At 36.3% G+C, this 21,359-nt stretch overlaps 1 protein-coding gene across 3 annotated transcripts in view; it reads left to right on the top strand.

Moving 5' to 3' along the window:
* The window catches only part of USP9X (ubiquitin specific peptidase 9 X-linked), a 103,000-nt gene extending 82,127 nt beyond the window's left edge, over window positions 1-20,873 (top strand). For all 3 annotated transcript variants that reach the window (XM_080910606.1, XM_080910607.1, XM_080910605.1), the window contains exons 32-45: window positions 1,779-1,969; window positions 5,353-5,526; window positions 7,538-7,679; window positions 9,182-9,935; window positions 10,838-10,961; window positions 11,949-12,174; window positions 13,124-13,253; window positions 14,270-14,455; window positions 14,837-15,057; window positions 15,145-15,233; window positions 16,632-16,788; window positions 17,369-17,581; window positions 18,530-18,625; window positions 19,276-20,873. In XM_080910606.1, coding sequence (XP_080766732.1) covers window positions 1,779-1,969; window positions 5,353-5,526; window positions 7,538-7,679; window positions 9,182-9,935; window positions 10,838-10,961; window positions 11,949-12,174; window positions 13,124-13,253; window positions 14,270-14,455; window positions 14,837-15,057; window positions 15,145-15,233; window positions 16,632-16,788; window positions 17,369-17,581; window positions 18,530-18,625; window positions 19,276-19,413 — 2,841 coding nt within the window. In that variant the 3' untranslated portion in view covers window positions 19,414-20,873. The remainder of the gene's footprint in view (window positions 1-1,778; window positions 1,970-5,352; window positions 5,527-7,537; window positions 7,680-9,181; window positions 9,936-10,837; window positions 10,962-11,948; window positions 12,175-13,123; window positions 13,254-14,269; window positions 14,456-14,836; window positions 15,058-15,144; window positions 15,234-16,631; window positions 16,789-17,368; window positions 17,582-18,529; window positions 18,626-19,275) is intronic.
* The last annotated feature ends 486 nt before the right edge of the window (window positions 20,874-21,359 follow it).

The following is a 21,359-nucleotide window of genomic DNA, read 5'->3' as shown; positions in this document are numbered from 1 at the left end:
GTAGCAACCGGCAAAGGTTGATAACCCTGTGGCTTTTCAAAGAAGAGAATGTAGCAAGCAGTACTGAAGTTGGATCTTGTTTGTTTGTACACATACTGTGTGTCTGTGTTTTTATTGTTTTATCTATCCCTGTTTGTAGTGTTAGAAGAATCCCATGAGTTGTATTCTTATTGTCATGTTTTTAGATATTTCTTCTTTTCTTCCCTTCATTCAGTAAAATTGGATTTGTTCTGAAGAAACAGCTTACCACCTCTGGAGCTTCTAAAACAACTCTTCCCCTAGATCTACTAAACTTAGATGATCCAGGGATTGGGGACTGAGTATTTTTACTTTCTACAAAAGCTTCACGGGGGGTGGAGGGTCCCTTATTTCTATATTAAAGGTTTCAAATACAAGATGTCCAGTGAACTTTAAAATTTTCCTCTGTAGCCCTCAAAATTTTGAGCCTTGGTAATTTTCTTATTACACTACTATTTGTTTTTGTTTAACTTAAGGTTCTGGCTATGTTTCCCAGATTGCCCATTACTGGCCCTAGTAGCTGGGATTCGAGGCACATGCTGTAATGCTCAACTTTACTACTTGTTTTCCAAGGTCTTAAAATATACCTGATCTTAAACTATGTTTTATTATACAGCTAAATACTATAAAGTGCACTTACTGTTGTGAACCTTTACCCAAAACTATTTTCATCTTGCAAAAGTGAAACTCTGCCCATTAAATGACTCCTCCCAAATTTGAAAACAGCCTTTGACAAGCCTTTTTTTAATCTATGAATTTGACTACTCTTAAGTACCTCATATAAATGGAATCATACAGTATTTGTTCTTCTGTGATTGAGTAGATTTGCTTTTTTTGAGAATAGTGTATTCAGATCTGGAACTTGTGAACCTCCTTTTTCCAGCTGGATAATATTATACTGGCTATATATGTAGCTCATTTTGTTTATCCTTTTCATCCGTAGCAAACACTTGGGTTGCTTCCTCATTCATTTTAGCTACTATGAATATTGCTGCCATGAACATGAATATACAAAAATCTCTTAGACCCTGCTTTTAGTTGTTAGCATAGTAGGTATTCTGGTTGACTTTAAAATAGAACATCTTTGGGAAAAAAACTTGTTAAATCTTTCTGTTTTTTTTTTTTTGTTTTTTTTTTTCAAAGCTGTGTCTCTATATATGTAGTTCTGGCTGGCCTGCAACTTGCTGTGTATACCAGATAAGCCTTGTACTCATATCTCTCCTAAGTGCTAGGATTACAGACTTGCCAGCTTCTTGTATTTTAAAATTTGAATTGTGGGTTTAAGGAGTCCTCTGTCTATTCAGGATTCTACTTCTTCATCAGATAAGTGATTTTCCAATTTCCTCCCACACTGAATTCATTTGGCAGTATATTTACACAAGTTTTTTTGTTTTCTTGAGATCCAACTTGTCTTGTATTGTTTGTACTTTTGATATCATAGTTACAAATCATTACCAGCTACAATGTCTTGAAGATTTTGCCTTCAAGTTTTTTTTTTATCTTTTAACTTTTAGGACTTTGGTACAGGTTGAGTTGTTTCTTTCTATGTAATGTTAAGGAGGGCTCAGCTTCATTCTTTTACAACTATTAATGTCTATATTCTCACAAGCACTGACACTGTAATTTAAATGTATGCACCTTTGGAAAATTAAGTACCTAGAAACAAAGTAAAAGTAAGTGTATGTTCACTAACTGGAATTTATCTCAACACGTTATTAAACTTCTGATTAGCTCATTAATAATATCTTTTTGGTTTCTAGAGCAATGTTGATCCCAGGGATGATGTGTTTGGATATCCTCAACAATTTGAAGACAAACCACCACTGAGTAAAACAGAAGATAGGAAAGAGTACAATATTGGTGTTCTAAGACACCTTCAGGTTATCTTTGGCCATTTAGCTGCTTCTCGACTACAGTACTACGTGCCCAGAGGATTTTGGAAACAGTTCAGGTAAAGTATGGATGGACAGTAATAAAACACATCACTTGAAAAATAGCTCATATTCCTAAAAAAACATATTTAAGACACCTTTACGTTCAGTTTTTAAGTGATAGTAATACTCTAACTATCCTTAGATTTTCTTAAGTCCATAGTGAAGGATAATTTTTTTGTTTTGTTAATTTTTGGCATGTTAAATTTATGGTATATGTGTGATACTTTAATATATACAGGGATAGCATTCTTTAGTCTCCTTCTTTTTTGATGACTTACTACTGTTCTATTGCTGTGAGAAGACCCCCATTACCAAGCAACTCTTATAAAAGTGGCTTGCTTACAGTTTCAGAGAGTCAGTCTGTTATCATCATGGTAGGAAGCAGACAGGCATGGTGCTGGAGTAGTAGTTGGGAGCTCTACATCCTAATCCATAGGCAGAATTTTGCTACCTGTTATAAATTGTAAATATTTTGGAAGATAGAGGTTTGCCAAAGGGGTCATAACCCACAGGTTGAGAACCATAGCTCTTTGCTGTCCTGGAACTTGGCTTTGTAGACTATACTAGCCCTAAACTCACAGATGTCCTTCTGCCTCTGCTTCCAGAGTCCTAGAATTAAAGGAATGCATTACCATGTACAATCAAAAAATTATTCATATGAGTTTTTTGCCTGTATGTATGTCTTTGCATCACATCAATGCCTGGTGCTATTAGAGGCCAGAAGAGGGTGTTGAATCCTGTAGAATTACAGAGTTTCACCTATAAATACTTTATTGTGTATCTTTGTTTTAAAACATAATGAATCTATTACTATGCTTTCTAAAGCTCTGTTGATAGTGAATATAGTCAACACTTTAACTTTCCCATTATTTCAAATAATTTCCCCAAATCAAAAGCCATGTGAGGACCATATCCTGTAAATAGTATTTTCTCTTTTTTCCCCTGCAAGTTCTTTAAGGTGCCCAGTGAGATCCAGAGGCTTGATCAGATTAGCATGGTATTTTTGGTTTGTGCTGGAGATAGCCAAGGCTACTAGATGGGTGGTGTGCCTACAGTTTTACCTCCATGAGGAGTTGGTACATGGCATTTTCCTGCCACTTCTGATGGTAGCAGCAATTGTATTACTCAGCTTATACAGTGAAATTCTTCCAGCTGTTAATCTATCAAGAGAACAGTTTGAAGATTTGAAATCCAAGATTGAACATTTGAAAGAGGAAGAAGATTGATTGCCTTCTGTTGATGGTGATGATAGAGGCCCACAAGTGCTGGATTATGTGTAGGGGAAAACCATGTACAGAAGGAATAAGAATAGGCAGGGCCAGGCTTGCTCCTTTTATAATGATCATTTGGTGAAAACAGTCTTTAGCTTATATAGATGGTAAGACACTGCCTCACCAACTATTTTGCTACCTGTATCATGTTTCCTATAGCTTTACAATAATGATGGCATAAATGTGCTGCTCTAGAAGGTTGGTTATGTGTAGTTTTGTTTTTGTTTTTAGTTTCAGTTCGTGTTTTTAAGTCAATACCTACTATGCTATAGTACTCCTATAAAAAACACTATACTTGAGAGTGGTGTACACTTGCTAGGCAGTGGCGGCACTTGTCTTTGATTCCTGCAATCAGGAGGCAGAGGCAGAGTTTGAGGTCAGCCTGATCTATATAGTCAGTTCTAAACAGCCAGGGCTACACAGAGAAAGAACCCTGTCTTTAAAACAAAAAGAGAGAGAGAAGGAGAAAAAGCCACTGTACTCGTCATAGCAATATAGCTTCAGGGTGCAACGGATACCATTAAGTAGCATGCCCAAGGGACCTCTAGGCAGCTCACAGAAGGAACTAGAGGGTTATCTGTCCTTCCCTACTTCTAGCAGAGTGATGCTCCCCTTGGGTTGGTTGGTTTGTTTGTTTATTTTGCTTTTGTTTTTGTTTTTCCTTCCCCATAAGGAGTTACTTTTTGTACTACCAGCAACAAGAAAAATTGCAGTTTCTTACATATACCCTAACTAAGCCCCTACTTAGTTGATACTGGGAGCCTTTATGTACCACTTTATTCAGTCTTATCACCCAGAAACACCCCCACTTCCTCTTCTTGGACTATTCATCCTGTTTTGCCTCTATAAGACTTGTATAAATCCAAAATTTATGTTCCTGATATTCTAAGAATTGCTCACTTTCTCACTTTTTATGCAGAAATTTGTCTCTTGATTATAGTTTTCCTTCTTGTATTTTGTTTGTTTTGTGAATTATGTTTTGGTGTTTTGAAATTTGTTGTTATTTGAGACTTGTGTATAGCCCAGCCTAGCCTTGAAAATGGGATCCTGAATACCGAGATTATAGGTATGTGCTAGGTATTTTTATCTCTTCTTATGTGCTTCATGTTTTCTGCTCCATATACTAGTAAACCTCACAATTAGGTTTATATCATTGGTTCTTTGAGATTATATTTAGATTAAAATTTGAAGCGAGCAAGAAAAGCACATTAATGGTATTATAGGCATCTAACTGCACATGAGTGTCTGTTCACTTAATAACTCAGGATAAGAACTGGTACCTTGGTGTCTTAACAGATGTCTCTGTTGTAAGGAGCATACATGTTTTGAAGTATGGTGAATTGTGTTACAGCTTGAAAGTAAATAGAATAGACTAGTGTTATTTCTAATAATGTAACAAATGATAGGTCTTTTTTTATTTTTAACATTGCCATGTTGTAGGGCTTTTTTGTATAAAATATGTGATATTATTTGCTACATACAAGAAATATTTATTGAGTAGTGCTGTGTGGCATATATAAAGTACATTTGTCATAATCTCTTGCTTGGAAAGAATTCACTTAGGTCCTTTGTGTGTATTATTCTAGGAATACAATCAATGTCACATGTAGATTCCATCAGAACCTGGGCCGAAGCAATGGCTGTTCTTACTTTGTGTTATATACACATGTATGAATTTTAGTTTTGGAATTAGTTTGTCTAGCTTAAGTCATCAGATCACTGAAAAGAGATTAACAATAGAACCAAGCCGTTCTTTTTTCACTTAGAAAAATCAGCTTAATGAAGGTAGACATACATTCTTTTTTTTTTATGGCACCTATAGCTGGGTTCAAAATTCATGTGTACATCACACCATCTGAAGCAACCACACCTCTCTTAGAGCTGTGCTATCAAACATACCATTAGTTCTATGGCATTTCTTTGCCACTTTATTACCACTTTTACTATGGGTCTCACTATCCCCCTCAATACTCAGAACATAAATTGATGGCTTTTTTGTGTTGTTTCCTATGCTCCTGTAGTCGTTTCAGTATGCTGTCATTGTAATTGCCTTACCCACAACCATAAAAAACAAAATGTTTGTATTGTGATTGTCACATGTTACATGTTATATTCCATTCATTTCTCAGGCTTTGGGGTGAGCCTGTTAATCTTCGTGAACAACATGATGCTTTAGAGTTCTTTAATTCGTTGGTGGATAGTTTAGATGAAGCTTTAAAAGCCTTAGGGCATCCAGCTATGCTAAGTAAAGTCTTGGGAGGTTCCTTTGCTGATCAGAAAATTTGCCAAGGCTGCCCACATAGGTAAGTGCTAATATATTATACTGTTATATGCTAATAAGAATAAAATTCTTACTAGTGCTAATATGAAAATGGAATATGCCACTATATCAAACTCCTACAACTGAATAAGTACTGCGAATATCTGAGTACTGTGGGATGTTTTGTTAAGTAACTTGATTCCTTTGGTGCTTTTAATAATGTCTTACTATTTCATACTTTTAATTCTTTTATTTTTTCCTAAGGAATTAAGGTGGCAATTTACATAATGACTAGAGATGTTACAAGTTTGCCTTTTATCTTAGAATTTAGATAATATAGACACACTGAGTTTAGAGGATGACAGGCTACAGGTTTTTTTTTTTATGAAATAATCACTTTTAAAACAGTATCAGCTACTTCCATCTTTTCCACACACAACTATTATCATTTTTAAGGTATGTATATATACAAAATACTATAAAAGTTAAGGGGAAAGCAGCATATTTTGTTGTTGTTACAATGGTTTTTAATTTTAAAGGAACTTTTAATTGCTCTTTTCTGTAGCTCATCCCGGTGCTTGGGAAGCTAAGTCAGAAAGATTAAAGAAGTTTAGAATACCTGCTAAAAATAGCTAAATAAGGGACTGGTGAGGAGGCTAGATGCTTAAGAGCACTTACTGCTCTTGCAAAGGACTGGGTTTAAGTTGTGAGCATGTACATGTTGGCTCACAAACATGTAACCTTAGTTTTGGCAGATCTGATGACCTTCTGGCCTCCTCAGGCAGTAGGCATGCATATTGTACAGTTCTATCTAAAACAGTCTATATGCATTTTCTCTGTATAAAATATGAAATATGCATTACTGTCAAATCACACCAACATTCTATTTCAATGCTGTAAGGAAATCTGTGTGATGATTTAAAAATTGGAGGTGCTGGAGATCCAGCTTACTTAAAGAACTGGCTGTTCTTGTAGAAGACCCAAGTTCAATTCCCATCACCCACAAGGAAACTCCATTTTCAGGGGATCTGACACCTCCTGGCTTCTCTGGACACTGGACATGTACATTGTACATAGACATACATGCTCGCACATACATTTTTAAATAATGTAAAATAAACTAGAGCTCAGCAGTTACAAGCTCTTGCTGCTCTCCAGAGAACCCCAGTTTAGTTCCCAGGACCCACAGTTCAAAACTCTAGAGGATCTAACACCCTTTTTTGGCCTCTATAGGCATACAACACATGACAGACACACAAACTTACACTTAAAGTTTATAACTAACAAATATTTTTTAATTAGGGGCAGTGAAGTGGTTCAGCTGATAAAGACACTTGGAGACTCAAGTTGGCAAAAATAGTTTTCAAATAAAATTCTTTTTAAACAGCAATCTACTATTACAGAACTTTATTTGCCTAGATTAGTGGTCAATAAAAACTATAAATCATGGGCCTTACCTAGCCAGTTACCTGTTTCTGTAAAGTTTTATTAGAACCTGCTCACTATACCCATGCACTCTTGCTCACGCACACACATGCACACTTACTTGCTAAAATGGCAGAATTGAGCACTTGCCACAGGAGCCCATAATTACTGTCAAAACAAATCACACCTGAAAACAACATGGTAAACTAAAAGAGTTTAAGCTCAAATAGCCATGTCTTTTTGTTTGGTTGATTTTGTTTGTTTTTCCAAGATATGGTCTCTCTATGTATCCCTGGGCTGTCCTGGAACTAAAACAGGCTGAACTTGAATTCAGAGTTTTGCCTTCCTGTGCCTCCCCCAGCTGGCCTGTCTTAAGTACCAAGTCACTCAAGTGTGGGTGGTAATCTCAAGCAATTTTGTCATGAAGGTAAAGGAAAGGATGTAACCAACCTAATGTAGTAACCAACACAGTCTAAATAACCAGGAAATGTCATCAGTATTGGTATAACCTTAGAGGTTTCATAGTTTAAGTATTACAAATTTAGTTTCATTAAATATGTAAGTAATGAAGTGTTTAGAGACCTGAAGAGTGAATCCTGTTCTGATAACTAATTATATAATATCTTTAGGTACGAATGTGAAGAATCTTTTACGACTCTGAATGTAGACATTAGAAACCACCAAAATCTTCTTGATTCCTTGGAACAGTATGTCAAAGGAGATTTACTAGAAGGGGCAAATGCTTATCATTGTGAAAAATGCAATAAAAAGGTATGTTAACTATGATACCTGTCACTGAGGAGCTATGGGTAGTCAATAGTTTCTGGTGAAAAAAAAAGTTTTCTTTAAGGTGTGTGTTAAAGAAGAAAGTTTAAAAAGTAATACTAGAAAAAAAACAATTATAATAGACTAATACCACCTTTGTTGTATGAGTTAACATGGGTAAATTTGATTCTGCCTAGAAACAAATTCCTGAGCTGATGGAAGAAACTATTTTTCCTTTTATATCCAGAATTGCTTTGCTGAAACTATTATTCTCTTTGATACAGTAAAATTTGGTTTTTACCACCTGATTAGATTTTGTCCATGGGAACTTAGTTCTTCAAGGGACATTGACATGTATGGATAGTAAATTATGTTTTTTGTATCTTTTTAAAAAATCTTTTCTTATAGTCCAGATTTTATCTCCCTCCTGGTCCACCCTCTGATTGTTCCACATCTCACACCTCCTCTATCCCCCAGCCCCCAGCCCCACCCTTGTCTCCATGAGGAAGTCCCCATTCCACTAGATCTCCTTATTCCCTGGGACCTGTCTTTAAGGTTCAGTAGTACCATCTTAAGATTGTAAAGGTTAAATATGTTATTACCTGTATAATATTAACTACCTTCTAATTGCCCAATAAAAAGTAAATTATTCAGTTTGTTTACAGCAAACAACCTTAGTTGGGATAATTATAAGTAACAAACAATGGTTAGAGACAAGGGTAGAAACTAGGCAGTAAGTAATGTGTAAATAACTTAATTTTGTAATTTGTAGTATGGGCCATTTCCATATTAATCAATTAATGTTTACATCAACTTCACAGAAATATCTTAAGATTATAATTCAAGTAAATCATAAGAAAACTTGATGTAGTGCTTTTTTAAGAATTTGCTTAAGAAGCCAGAGAAAGAGCTCAGCCATGAAAAGTGCTTACTGCTTTTGTAGAGAACTTGGATTTAGTTTCAAAAACCAACATGGCAACTGGCAGTCATCTATGGTTCCAGGTTTCAGGGAATCTAATGCTCTTCTCTGGCCTCCTCAGCCACCAGCACACATGTGGTACCCTTACACATAAAATCATTTACTTGAAGAGTTACATGTAGTGATTTACAACTACACAAGAAAAGCCCAAGTACCAGGTTCAGGCCTGCCTAAACTTCATAGTGCACTAATCTAAAGCCAACTGGAACTATAGTATGAGGCCCCCTATCCCAAGAAAAAAAATCCAAGAGAAAAAAAATGTTACTTGGTCTGGTGATCTTGATGGCACAAGCCTGTAACCTTAATAGGAGACTGGGGCAAGAAGATCATACATTCAAGGCCTGTCTGGGCTACAAGTTCAAAGCCAGTCTGAGCAAAAGAGAATTGGAAATAATAGTTAAAGAATGAGTACTTGCTTAAGGTATGTGACATCCTGGGTTAACTTTCTGATTGGGGCAGATGGTGGTGTTTGCTTGGATTTTATTTGCTTTTTGAAATTGATTGTATCAATTTTCTCTATTGATTTTAGGTTGATACTGTAAAGCGCTTGCTAATTAAAAAGTTGCCTCCTGTTCTTGCTATCCAACTAAAACGATTCGATTATGACTGGGAAAGAGAATGTGCAATCAAGTTCAATGATTATTTTGAATTTCCTCGAGAGTTAGACATGGAACCTTACACAGTTGCAGGTGTTGCTAAACTGGAGGGAGATAACGTCAACCCAGAAAGTCAGCTGATACAACAGAATGAGCAGTCTGAAAGTGAGAAAGCAGGAAGCACAAAATACAGACTTGTGGGTGTGCTTGTACACAGTGGTCAAGCAAGTGGGGGGCATTACTATTCTTACATCATTCAGAGGAATGGAGGAGATGGTGAAAAAAATCGTTGGTATAAATTTGATGATGGAGATGTAACAGAGTGTAAAATGGATGATGATGAAGAAATGAAAAACCAGTGCTTTGGTGGCGAGTATATGGGAGAAGTGTTCGATCACATGATGAAGCGCATGTCATACAGGCGTCAGAAAAGGTGGTGGAATGCATACATACTTTTTTATGAACGAATGGACACAATAGAACATGATGATGAGGTGATAAGATACATATCAGAGATTGCCATCACCACAAGGCCCCATCAGATTGTTATGCCATCAGCTATTGAAAGAAGTGTACGGAAGCAGAATGTTCAGTTCATGCACAACCGAATGCAGTACAGTTTGGAATATTTTCAGTTTATGAAAAAGCTACTTACGTGTAATGGTGTTTACTTAAACCCGCCTCCAGGTAAGTGTCAAGAGTTAGCTTCTTCTAACAAAGAGTAATCCTTATTTCTAAGCATTCACGTGTGCTGTGTGTGTGTGTGTGTGTGTGTTGCTTTTTTAAGACAGTTTATCTGTAGCTCTGGACATCTTGGATCGCCAGGAGGATGGCCTCAAACTCAGATATCACTTGCTATTGCCTCCCAAATTCTGGAATCAAAAGTGTGCGCCACCACCACCCTGCTAACTTTATTCACCATATATGTATAAATGTTTTGCCTATGTGTATGTCTGTACCATGTGCATGCAATTCTTGAGGAGGCCAGAAAAAGGCATTCAATCCCTTGGAACTGGAGATACTGAGTGGGTACTGGGAACTTAACCTTGTAAGACCACAAGTGCTCTTGATTGCTGAGCCATCTCCCCAGTCTTCGTTGCCCCTTTTTGGCAGGTGGGGGGTGTGGTTGGTTTGGTTTTTTTAGATGATGTTTCTCTGTCACCTTGACTGTCCTAGAACTCTACCAGAGATCTATCTGCCTGTCTCTGCCTCCTGAGTGCTAGAATTAAAGGCATGTGTCAAATATATAAAATTATTAATATCTTATTTCAAATGGATGTAAGTTGATGCTTTTGGCTAAAATTACATTTAAAATTATTTGTGTTTAAGTACTAAGTATTATCCTGTTTGGAGATAAGTTTTTGTTTGTTGAAGCAAATTTTTATTTAATATATTACTATAAAACATTGTTTTAGTTATTTAATATAAAGCATTGTTTCTAAAATCAGGAATAATAATTTTATAAGTAAGCTAAGAAGAGTTTTAACAAATTGAGAACGCAACATACAAACTTGTTTTAAAATGGGGCTTGAACAGACATTTGTTTTTTAAAAATATGTGCATTTTATTTATTTGTTTGTTTATTTTAGGGCAAGATCATCTGTCTCCTGAAGCAGAAGAAATCACTATGATTAGTATTCAGCTTGCTGCTAGGTTTCTTTTTACTACTGGATTTCACACAAAGAAAATAGTCCGAGGATCTGCCAGTGATTGGTACCTTCTTTTGGATTTTTATTCCTGTTTTAAGATTTGGTAGTAGTCTTTGTAGAGTGATCTCTATTGTTTTATCAGAACCATAAGACTATTATCCAAACTTAAGAGGCAGAATTAAAAAAAATAATAGTAATAAGAAATCATACTAAAATACTTGGCATAAATTCAAAGGGTAAAAATAAGTACAGAGGCCATTATAATGCCTTTTTAGCAATTTTTATTTACTCAGGGCCCATGAGATGGCTCAGTGGGTGCAAGTTCTTGCCACCAAATCTTGAAAAAACTGAGTTTGGAACCTAGAACCCAAATGGTAGAAGGAGTAAACCTATTCCTGTGCATGACCACGTGCACGCGCACACACAGAGAAGAGTAAAAACAGCTGCTTTATGTATCCAGAGGATACTACAGTAAGGAAAGAAGTTATTTTGTAAGTTTTGAAGACAAGGTTACTCTGTGTAGCCAGCCTTCAGTGTTCTGAAAGTCAGTCTGTAGACCAGAAATGGCCTTGAACTAAAACTCCCAATTTCTAGAATTAAAGGTATATGCCAACATCCTCTGGCTAGTAATGGAGTTTTAATGAACAATACAAGCTTTTTCCTATTTTATTATTCCATGAGATTAAGCCAGTTCCTATAGTATTCACCTCTCTTCTACCCCACCCAACCCTACTCCGCTCTACCCCCCCTCCTCCCGCCACCACTTATACACAGGGTTTTACTGTGTAAACAGACCTGACTGGCCTGGAACTCCCCATTAACCAGACTAGCCTTGAACTCAGATCTGCCTGGAGATTAAATACATGCACCACCACACCTAGCTCATCAATCATTTTATTGATAATACTAGAAATGGTCATTACTGATGTTCTTTCCAGTGAAAAAAAGATACTGCCTTTTGTTTTTTGTTTTGATCTAAGTCTCTATCCCTTTACTATAGGAAAAGTGAACTGAATTGATAGTCTTATAGTTGTGCTTTGTTTTGTTTTAGGTATGATGCATTGTGTATTCTCCTTCGTCACAGCAAGAACGTGCGGTTTTGGTTTGCTCACAATGTCCTTTTTAATGTTTCAAATCGATTCTCTGAGTACCTTTTGGAATGCCCTAGTGCAGAAGTGAGAGGTGCATTTGCAAAACTAATAGTTTTCATTGCACACTTTTCCTTACAAGATGGGCCTTGTCCTTCACCTTTTGCATCTCCTGGACCTTCTAGTCAGGTAATTGTACTTTTATTTATATATGTATTTACAAAACAATATACTTTCCCGAAGTTGAAGAGAGAAAATTAAATGTGGTTTTTATGTTTACCACACATTATCAGACAAGACACTTAGACTGATAACCTGAGTTTATCTAGTAAATAATTACTAGATAAAAAGCAACAGTAATTATTTGCCCTTTAAAAATATATGGTTGGGCTGGAGAGATGGTTCAGTGGTTAAGAGCACTGACTGCTCTTCCAGAGGTCCTGAGTTCAATTCCCAGCAACCACATGGGTGGCTGACGACCATCTGTAATCTAACACCCTCTTCTGGTGTATCTGAAGACAGAGACAGTGTATTTATATAAATAAAATAAATAAATCTTTAAAAAAACATGTGGGTTGGGCTGGAGTGTGGTTCCATGGTAGAGAACATTTCTAAAGTATACAAGGCTCCAGTTTCCATCACCAGTACAAAAGGGAATTTTCTTTTGAAGAGATTATTATTTTTTAGTGTGTGTCACACACACATACAATTGTAGAGATCAAAGGACATATGTGGGAGTCAGTTTCTCCTTCCACCATAACATTTCTTTTTGGTGGATTTTTAATAAACATTTTTGGTTTTAATTGCAGCAAAGTGAAAGGTCTATAATGAATTCAAAAGCTGGGTGTGGTGCCACAATAGTTTGTGGTTCCAAACTATAATTCCAACAGTTTGGGAAGCTAAAGCTAGCTTGGGCCAACTTAGTTGAGGTGCTTTCTTCAATAAGATCTTGGTGGATAAGCTTATTGGCAAAACTCTTCTAGCAATTGTATACACAAGTCCTTGGATCCATCTAGTGTTGATAAGCAGGGTGAATAGAATTCATGTGATCAGTCCTTCCAGAAAAGTATTCTTGTGTTCAACATCCATAAAATTATCTTTGCACCTTGAGAATCAGCTAGTGTTTTCTTCTTTACAGGCTTATGACAACTTAAGTTTGAGTGACCACTTACTAAGGGCAGTACTAAATCTCTTGAGGAGGGAGGTTTCAGAGCATGGACGTCATTTACAGCAGTATTTCAACTTGTTTGTAATGTATGCCAATTTAGGTAAGAATTGAAGTTTTCGGAATTTCTGTTAAACTGTATCAGAAGGTTCAATGATAAATAGGATTTTTCTTTTTTTTTTCTTTACATTAAACTTTCTTTAAATACAGAACCCACCCCCCAACACCGAGCACTTCATAATTTTGTACACAGTACTTCTGTGGCAAACACATAAGATTCTGTTGTCTTAAGTTTTGCTTCCAAAAGCAATGATACTACACATGTCTACCTGCTTTATTAACATACTCATTTCCAGGCTTCATCCAATTCACTAACTGAATCAGAATTACCACAGCTATTGCAAAGAATCCATGTTTTTACTATGAGAGTCATCAGTTTTGAAATAAGGTGTAGAAAAACTTGAAGAAAAATACATTAAAATTAGAGAAAATATGTTCAATTAGTGCTAAGAATATAGGTGAGCATTTGCTTAGCTAATACTAATCTCAGGTTTGATTTCCAGCATCACTACAAAAAAATTTAAGAATTGACTTAAATTACTCTGCTGCTTTTCTTCTCAAAATAACTTGCTCTTTCTAATACTACCTGATCATTCCTGCTCAATTACTTCTATAACTGTACATAAATATCATGCACAATTGAATTCCACTATTTTACTTTGTTTCAAAAGATTGGATTAGAGGAAAATACTTGTCTAGCTTGAACATGGGCATTTTCAACATCAAGGGATGGGGGTACAGCTTTAATTTCAGTACTAGGGAGGTAGATAGATCTCTTAGTTTAATGCTAGCTTAATCTATAGATTGAGTTCCAGGACCGCCAGGGTTACACAGAAAACCCCGTCTACAAAAACAACAAAAAAGTAGCAAATAATTCTTAGGTTATTTATTTTAATTAGCGTGGACATGACATTTTCTGTAGTAGAAGAAATTATAAGATTGCCAATAAGATATCAGTATGCTGTTACTAAGATAACTGCCCTTTTTTTTGTTCACAAAGTTCTTTCCATCCTAATACTTTTCCCCCTCTCTACCTGTTTTTTGTCTCTTTCCCTGCAGGAGTGGCAGAGAAAACACAGCTGCTCAAACTGAGTGTACCTGCTACCTTTATGCTTGTGTCCTTAGATGAAGGTCCTGGTCCTCCAATTAAATATCAGTATGCTGAATTGGGCAAATTATACTCAGTAGTGTCACAGCTAATCCGATGTTGCAATGTCTCTTCAAGAATGCAGTCTTCGATCAATGGTAATCTATTCTTGGCAATAGTTTTGAGTACTCTGGGTCATATCTAGAACTAGATTAATAGGGTTCTGAAGATACTTAAACACAAAGTAAGGGTGTGAAGGAAGGTCTACTCTTGGAACATTTTACAATGTTTGCAGTCCTGTTCCTTTTTCACATATTTAAAGGACCTTTTTTTTGCTTGCTACTGGGTTAAATCAATTACATTTTTATGTTAGAATATCTAGTCATTACAATACACAGTATTGCTTTTCTTTGTTGTGCTTAGAAAACATGACCTTCAGCTCACTTTTCTGAAACACATTCATAGGCTATGTTCTGAGAAGTTTACATTGTTATTGTGGAAATGCTTATTGGTTGTTCATTGACAAATCTGTATTGTAGGTAATCCTTCTCTTCCAAATCCTTTTGGTGATCCTAATTTATCTCAACCTATAATGCCAATTCAACAAAATGTGGTAGACATTTTATTTGTGAGAACAAGTTATGTGAAGAAAATTATTGAAGACTGCAGTAACTCTGATGAGACCGTCAAATTGCTTCGCTTTTGCTGCTGGGAGAATCCTCAGTTCTCATCTACTGTCCTCAGTGAACTTCTTTGGCAGGTTAGGAGAACATGACCATTGTTAAATCTCTATGACTTGATTTGTTACCTATTTATACATTATTCACTGTGTCTTACCTGTTTCTAGGTTGCATATTCCTATACTTATGAACTCCGGCCCTATTTGGATCTGCTTTTACAGATCTTACTGATTGAAGACTCCTGGCAGACTCACAGGTGGATACTTTTTTTTTTTTAATTGGGCTAATTAGACTTAGTCCCAGGTGTACCGTATAATTGAAATTGACCACCCCACATTTTAAAAAAAAACATAAAAACACCCTAGAGTTCTAGTGAATGTTCAGTGTAACAGGAAAAATCTCAAGACAGAAATGACTACCAAGTTCTCCAGATTTTGTTAGTTTTTTTTTCCTCATTGCCCAGGTTTCATACTTAATATAATAACAACATTCAAATGAATTTTTTAATTAAAAAATAGCAATAGAATTTTTGTATAAATATGAATTTATTAATAAATTTAAAGATTGCTTTAGGTTTAGATTACACTAGTTTTAGAACTAACCTCATAACATAATATGTAGTTACTTAATTATAGTTCTTAAGTGAGGAGAGCATAGAGACACATGGTCCCTATACCTGGGAGATAGAGGCAGTTAGATCTCTGAGTTCAAGGCCAGCCAGGGCTGCAACAAGACCTTGTTTCAAGGTGGCTAAGTATGATATGGCAAAGTAATCTTTTAACACTTCATATCAGTTGGCAAAATAAAGTAAAGTTGGGGTGGCTTAGTGGCAAAGCACTTATCTAAAATGGTTTAGGCTGGCCGCAGCCGCTGCACTGCCACCTCCAATACAAAATTTGAGAAGTAGAGTTTATATGCAGTATCTTAGATCAAACAGCAAGAAGCCTATACCCATTTAGACACTCTTTGGTTTCCCCGGCAACCATTAATCTGCTTGCTTCTATAAGTTGGCCTTTTACAATCATTTTGCCAAAATAGAATATTTAGCATTTTGTGTCTAATTAATTGCAAGTATCCTTTACATGCAGCCTGTATTGGTTCCTTTTTACTGCTCAATAATACTTGGTCTTACAGGTACATATCACATTTTGTTTATTGGCATGTACTGCCTATCAAAATAAACAGACACTGGGCATGGTGGCATAAGCATGTGATCTCAGCAGTTTGGAGGCTGAGACAGTCATATTGAGAGGCCAAGATGATTCTGGGTTGCATAATGAAATCCTGTGTCAAAAAAAAAAAGACAAATGATTTAAAGCTAATTATTCTCTACTACAGTATCTGTGTTAGCTTTTTTTTTTTTTTTTTTTTAATTTTGTGTTACTTATGAGTCCTGAATTTAATTCTGGTAATGTATTTAAACTTTTTATCAAAAACAGTTTGAACAAGTAAAGTTAGTAAGGACACAGACTTGAATCAGACTAGTTAGCCAACTGTATGACCCTAGGCAAGATGTTTTATCAAGTGGTATTTACTGTCTATTATGAAACAACTGAACCCACAGACTTTATTGGGTGGCATGTAATAGGCACTCGATAAATATTAGCTTCTCTTAATTTTTAGAAGTTTTATCTTCCATTTGATTGTTTTTCAGAATTCATAATGCTCTTAAAGGAATTCCAGATGACAGAGATGGGCTGTTTGACACAATTCAGCGTTCTAAGAATCACTATCAAAAAAGAGCATACCAGTGTATAAAATGTATGGTAGCTCTCTTTAGCAGTTGTCCTGTTGCTTACCAAATCCTGCAGGTAAGGGTGTTTTCTTATTTCATGGAAATTTAAATTCGAGTTAAAAGAATGCCAGGGCAGGGAGGTGGGGATGGAGTGGATGGATAGGTGGGGGAACACTCTGGTAGAGGCAGGGGGAGGGGAATTGGATAGGGGGATTCCAGAGGGGAAACAAGGAAAGGGGATAACATTTGAGATGTAAGGAAAGAAAATATCCAATTTAAAAGTAAAAAAGATTCTGTTTTAAAAGGATAAACCTGTGGCTCTGTGGTATAGTGCTTACCCAGAATGTACAATTCCCCAGTCTGACAAAGAATAAGAAAGAAAGGGAAAATGGCATTAAGTTCCTATTTTAATATAGGTATGGGAGAGGGAGAGGTGTACATCTGTAATCCCAGCATTTGAGGCTAAGGCTGGAGGACAACCACAGCTTTCACAACAGCCCAAGCTATATAACAATTACCAGACAGCCCGAGTTACATAGCAAGACTATTTCAAGGGAAAAAAAACAGAATCCTCAGTTTGTGGGGTTATCACTTTAAGTTATCTTTGATGCATTTCCAATTACCTTAAATGTACATGATTTTATTTACTTTTGAAGGGCAATGGAGATCTTAAAAGGAAATGGACCTGGGCAGTCGAGTGGCTTGGAGATGAGCTTGAAAGAAGACCATACACTGGCAATCCTCAGTACACTTACAATAATTGGTCTCCTCCAGTGCAAAGCAATGAAACATCAAATGGCTATTTCTTGGAGAGATCACATAGCGCTAGGATGACACTTGCAAAAGCTTGTGAACTCTGTCCTGAGGAGGTAAAAAAAGCCACCAGTCTACAAGAGATAGAAATGGAAGAAAGCAAAGTAATTCTTTATAGGCCACTGTATTAATGATAGTGTTGTTTATTAAGAGTGTTGCTAGATTTGTGTTTGCTTTAATATGTAGTGATGTATTCATGAGGATGCCTACATCTGGAGAAATTACTGTGCTATAACCATAGAAATTATTTACAGAAGAACCCAAATTAGGAATTTTTAATTGTTTTTTTAAACCTTTATGTGTATGGGTGTTTTGTCTGTGCACCATGTGCCTGCCTGTTGTCCTTTGAGGCCTGAAGAAAGGATATTGGATCCCTTGAAACTGAATTTAACAGATTATTTTGAGCTATCATGTAGGTGTTGGAACTTGAGCTTTGGGTCCTCTAGAAAACAAGAAGTGATCTTTATTAAAATATAATTACATTCCCCCTCTCTTTCAGCTACTCCCACACATCTTGCTCTGTGTCAGATCCATGGGTTCTCTTTAAATGTTACATGAATCTATATTCTTAAATCTATAACAACCTGCTCAGTGTGTATGAAGTTATTTATATGTTTATGACTGTAGGTCTGGCTATTTGGTATTGGATAATCAATTGGGGGGGTTCTTCCCTGGGGGATATAGTTTTTCTGCTTTCAGCACTCTGCACACCTAAGGTTGAAGACTCATGAAGCTTTCTTCATGTTAATATATCCATTGTTTAGGCAGCCATGTTGTTGAGACTGCATGGATAGACCTTCCCTGGCATTTATAGGCAAAGTAGTTCACACCAGACTTCCTGTCCCCCTGGCTCTTACAATCGTCTTGCCCCTTCAATGTTTGGGAAGGTGCTCTGAGCCTTAGGTATAGAAGTTATAATCACAGTTTTTAAAGTTGTTACTAAGTTAACAAAGACAGCAGTGAGCTTGGTGTTTGCCTGCATAATTCTTTTTCTTTAAAATTAGGAACCAGATGACCAAGATGCCCCAGATGAGCATGAATCACCTCCACCAGAAGATGCTCCATTATACCCTCATTCTCCTGGATCTCAGTATCAGCAGGTAAATAGGAGTCAGATGGTGGGGTTAACCTCTACAGTGGTTCTCAACCTTAATTCTGCAACCCTTTAATACAGTTTCTTGTGTTGTGAACCCCTACAATAAAATTACTTTTATTGCTACTTCATAACTGTAATTTTGTACTTATGAGTCATAATGTAAATATAAAATTTGTGGGATAGCTGATGTTACCCCTGTAAAAAAGTCATTTAACACACTCACCCTGCAAAGGTGTTGAGAACCATTACTCTAGAACCAATTTCATGCTTGATTATAAAAGATGACTTTTTACCATGGCTCTGGACTAACTTTAGGGACATGATCAAAAGAATGGGTTGGATTGAGTAAAAGAAACATTTTTATTCCCACTAATTTCAACTCATGATTCTAAAATGTGCTTACAGCTACAAAAGGTTGGGTTTTTTTTATATTATTTTGCCGTGTTTAATTATATGTCATGCATTTATGCAAGTGAGTATCAGAGCCTCAAGTGTCAGATCCTCCTATAGCTAGAGTTATGCCACTTTAAGCCACCTGGTATGGGTGCTAGGAACCCTCCTGTGGTTCCCTGTCTGACCAGTACATGGTCTTACCTTTGATCATTTCTCCAGCCATGGAAAATTTGTAATCCACACATTTCTTTTCCCTTTCAGAATAACCATGTGCATGGACAGCCATATACAGGCCCAGCAGCACATCACATGAACAACCCTCAGAGAACTGGCCAACGAGCACAAGAAAATTATGAAGGCGGTGAAGAAGTATCCCCACCTCAGACCAAGGAACAGTGAAATGCACATATTAACTGGTTCCATCAAGACTGTGCACCCAGGCCTTACAGTCCAACTTTTTTCTGTGTCTGGCTAATATTTCAAACTAGAAAAAAAAAACTATTCCTAATCAACATGGAGTGGAGAGTTTATTCACTGTCTTATCTGCAGAAGTTTGCTGTCAATATATAACCCGCCTGCAGTGGAAAGTGTATAGTGTTTTGTAATAAATGGCCTGATGCTAATGTGTAAATGGCAAAGGTGTATATAGTATATTAATGTTTGACTGTTAATTCTTAAGCAAGAAACTTTTTTTTTCTTGATGAGACTCACAGATCTACAAAACTACATTACTTTTCTTGTTATACCCACTGCACTCTGCAGCCAGTGTTGCCTATCTTGTGGCAGTTGAATCACTTCCTTTACAAAAACAAAAAGTAAACCAACATCAACAAAGCAGCCCATTCATTCATGCCACACCAATAGTTTCGTGTTCATTGTTTGCCACTGGAGTCAATTTTACTATGAGCAATGTAAGGCTGGTTACCTTTTAATTATTTGGTTGATGTGGAAAATTGGTGATGTACTATGTTTCTAGGTCTTTTTCATTGCCTTTTTATTCTGATGTTAGGTTAATCACTTTGAAGCTATAGATATGCTGTAACATTTAGCATGGCTTCACACAAGTTAGTGTAGCCAATGAAAAATTATTACCATAATGACTGCAGTTGTCCTGACATGACATCTGCATTGCTCAGAGCTTTCCTTCTTAAACCCTAGATTATAAAATACAGACTGAGGGAGAACTGTGGCAAGCAGGCGGTTCTCAATTACACACGTTCTTCTCATGTTTGACAGTGCGATTTCTGTGGAAATAAAGAACACTTAAACTTATCAACTTGGTAATGGGAATTTTGAAAGATTTAAAACAAAATACGCAAAAATTTGCTATGCCAGGATACTGGCTGGAGCCTAGTAGATTGTATTTGGTGTGCTTGTTTTGTTCTTTGCTAGAGCTTACTAAGTGACTCTTCTCAAACTGTCCTTCTGCTGGATCCCAGTGATGCAGAAGTCCTCAGAATCCCACAATTTTTGGAGTACCTCTGCACAAAGGTCTCTAGATGATTCTCTGCTCAGTCATAATTTTACTTGAAAGCAAAAATTGTCCTGGCTCCTTTTCCATTATTCCAAAAATTTTAACTTTCAAAGCAGGGTCTAATTTAAAAAATTACTGGTAGTTAATATAATTGAGAAATTAAATTTTAGAATAAATAAACAATTTGAATAAAGATAAAGGAATCAGTTAAAACTGTATTTCAAAGAAAATTGGTAACTTGGATATGTGTAATTTTTTGAAACCTGTCTAAAACCAAATACCCCTGCAAACAGATACAACAACCTACCCTATTTAAATATTTTGCTGTTTTATTTTATAGAAATTATTTTGCTGAATTTGCAAATAGAATTTGATTTAAGAAGAACTTTTTGTCCTGTGGTGTGTTTGGGGGTTTTGGTATCTTCTCTGTCTGCCTCTGTCTGTCTGTCTGCCCCCCCCCCCTCCTGAGGACATCATATTTCTGGAAAGCTAATTTCTGTGTATAGCATGTGTAGACAACCTGCAGTGAAGATTTTAGTCTTGTTTAAGTTTTTGTGCACAGAATGACAGGGTCTTTGGCTCTTTACTAAAGACTTGGAGAACAGGATGTTGATGCTGTAAAAGTTCCCTAACAATCAATCTTGTACTTTTTGTATGTTTTTATATACATGTGTATTTAATGAGCACAAGCTTGGTTGTATTTTTTACAGTTCGGTTGCTAGGAAAATGTCAAAAGGGTATAGTTGGCATTGAAGGAAGCAGAAGCAAAGCTGAGCATTATGTGATTTTGTGATTTAAAGGGGCAGTGTTTAAGACCAAGGGTTAGGTATCTTATTGCAGTATTCGACAGCTCTGCTTCTAGGCTTCCTAT

The sequence above is a fragment of the Micromys minutus genome (genome assembly GCF_963924665.1).
Source record: "Micromys minutus genome assembly, chromosome: X".
In the NCBI taxonomy this organism is placed as follows: Eukaryota; Metazoa; Chordata; class Mammalia; order Rodentia; family Muridae; genus Micromys; species Micromys minutus.
Note: the sequence above shows the minus strand (reverse complement) of the source record. Positions and strands in the feature narration are given on the sequence as shown.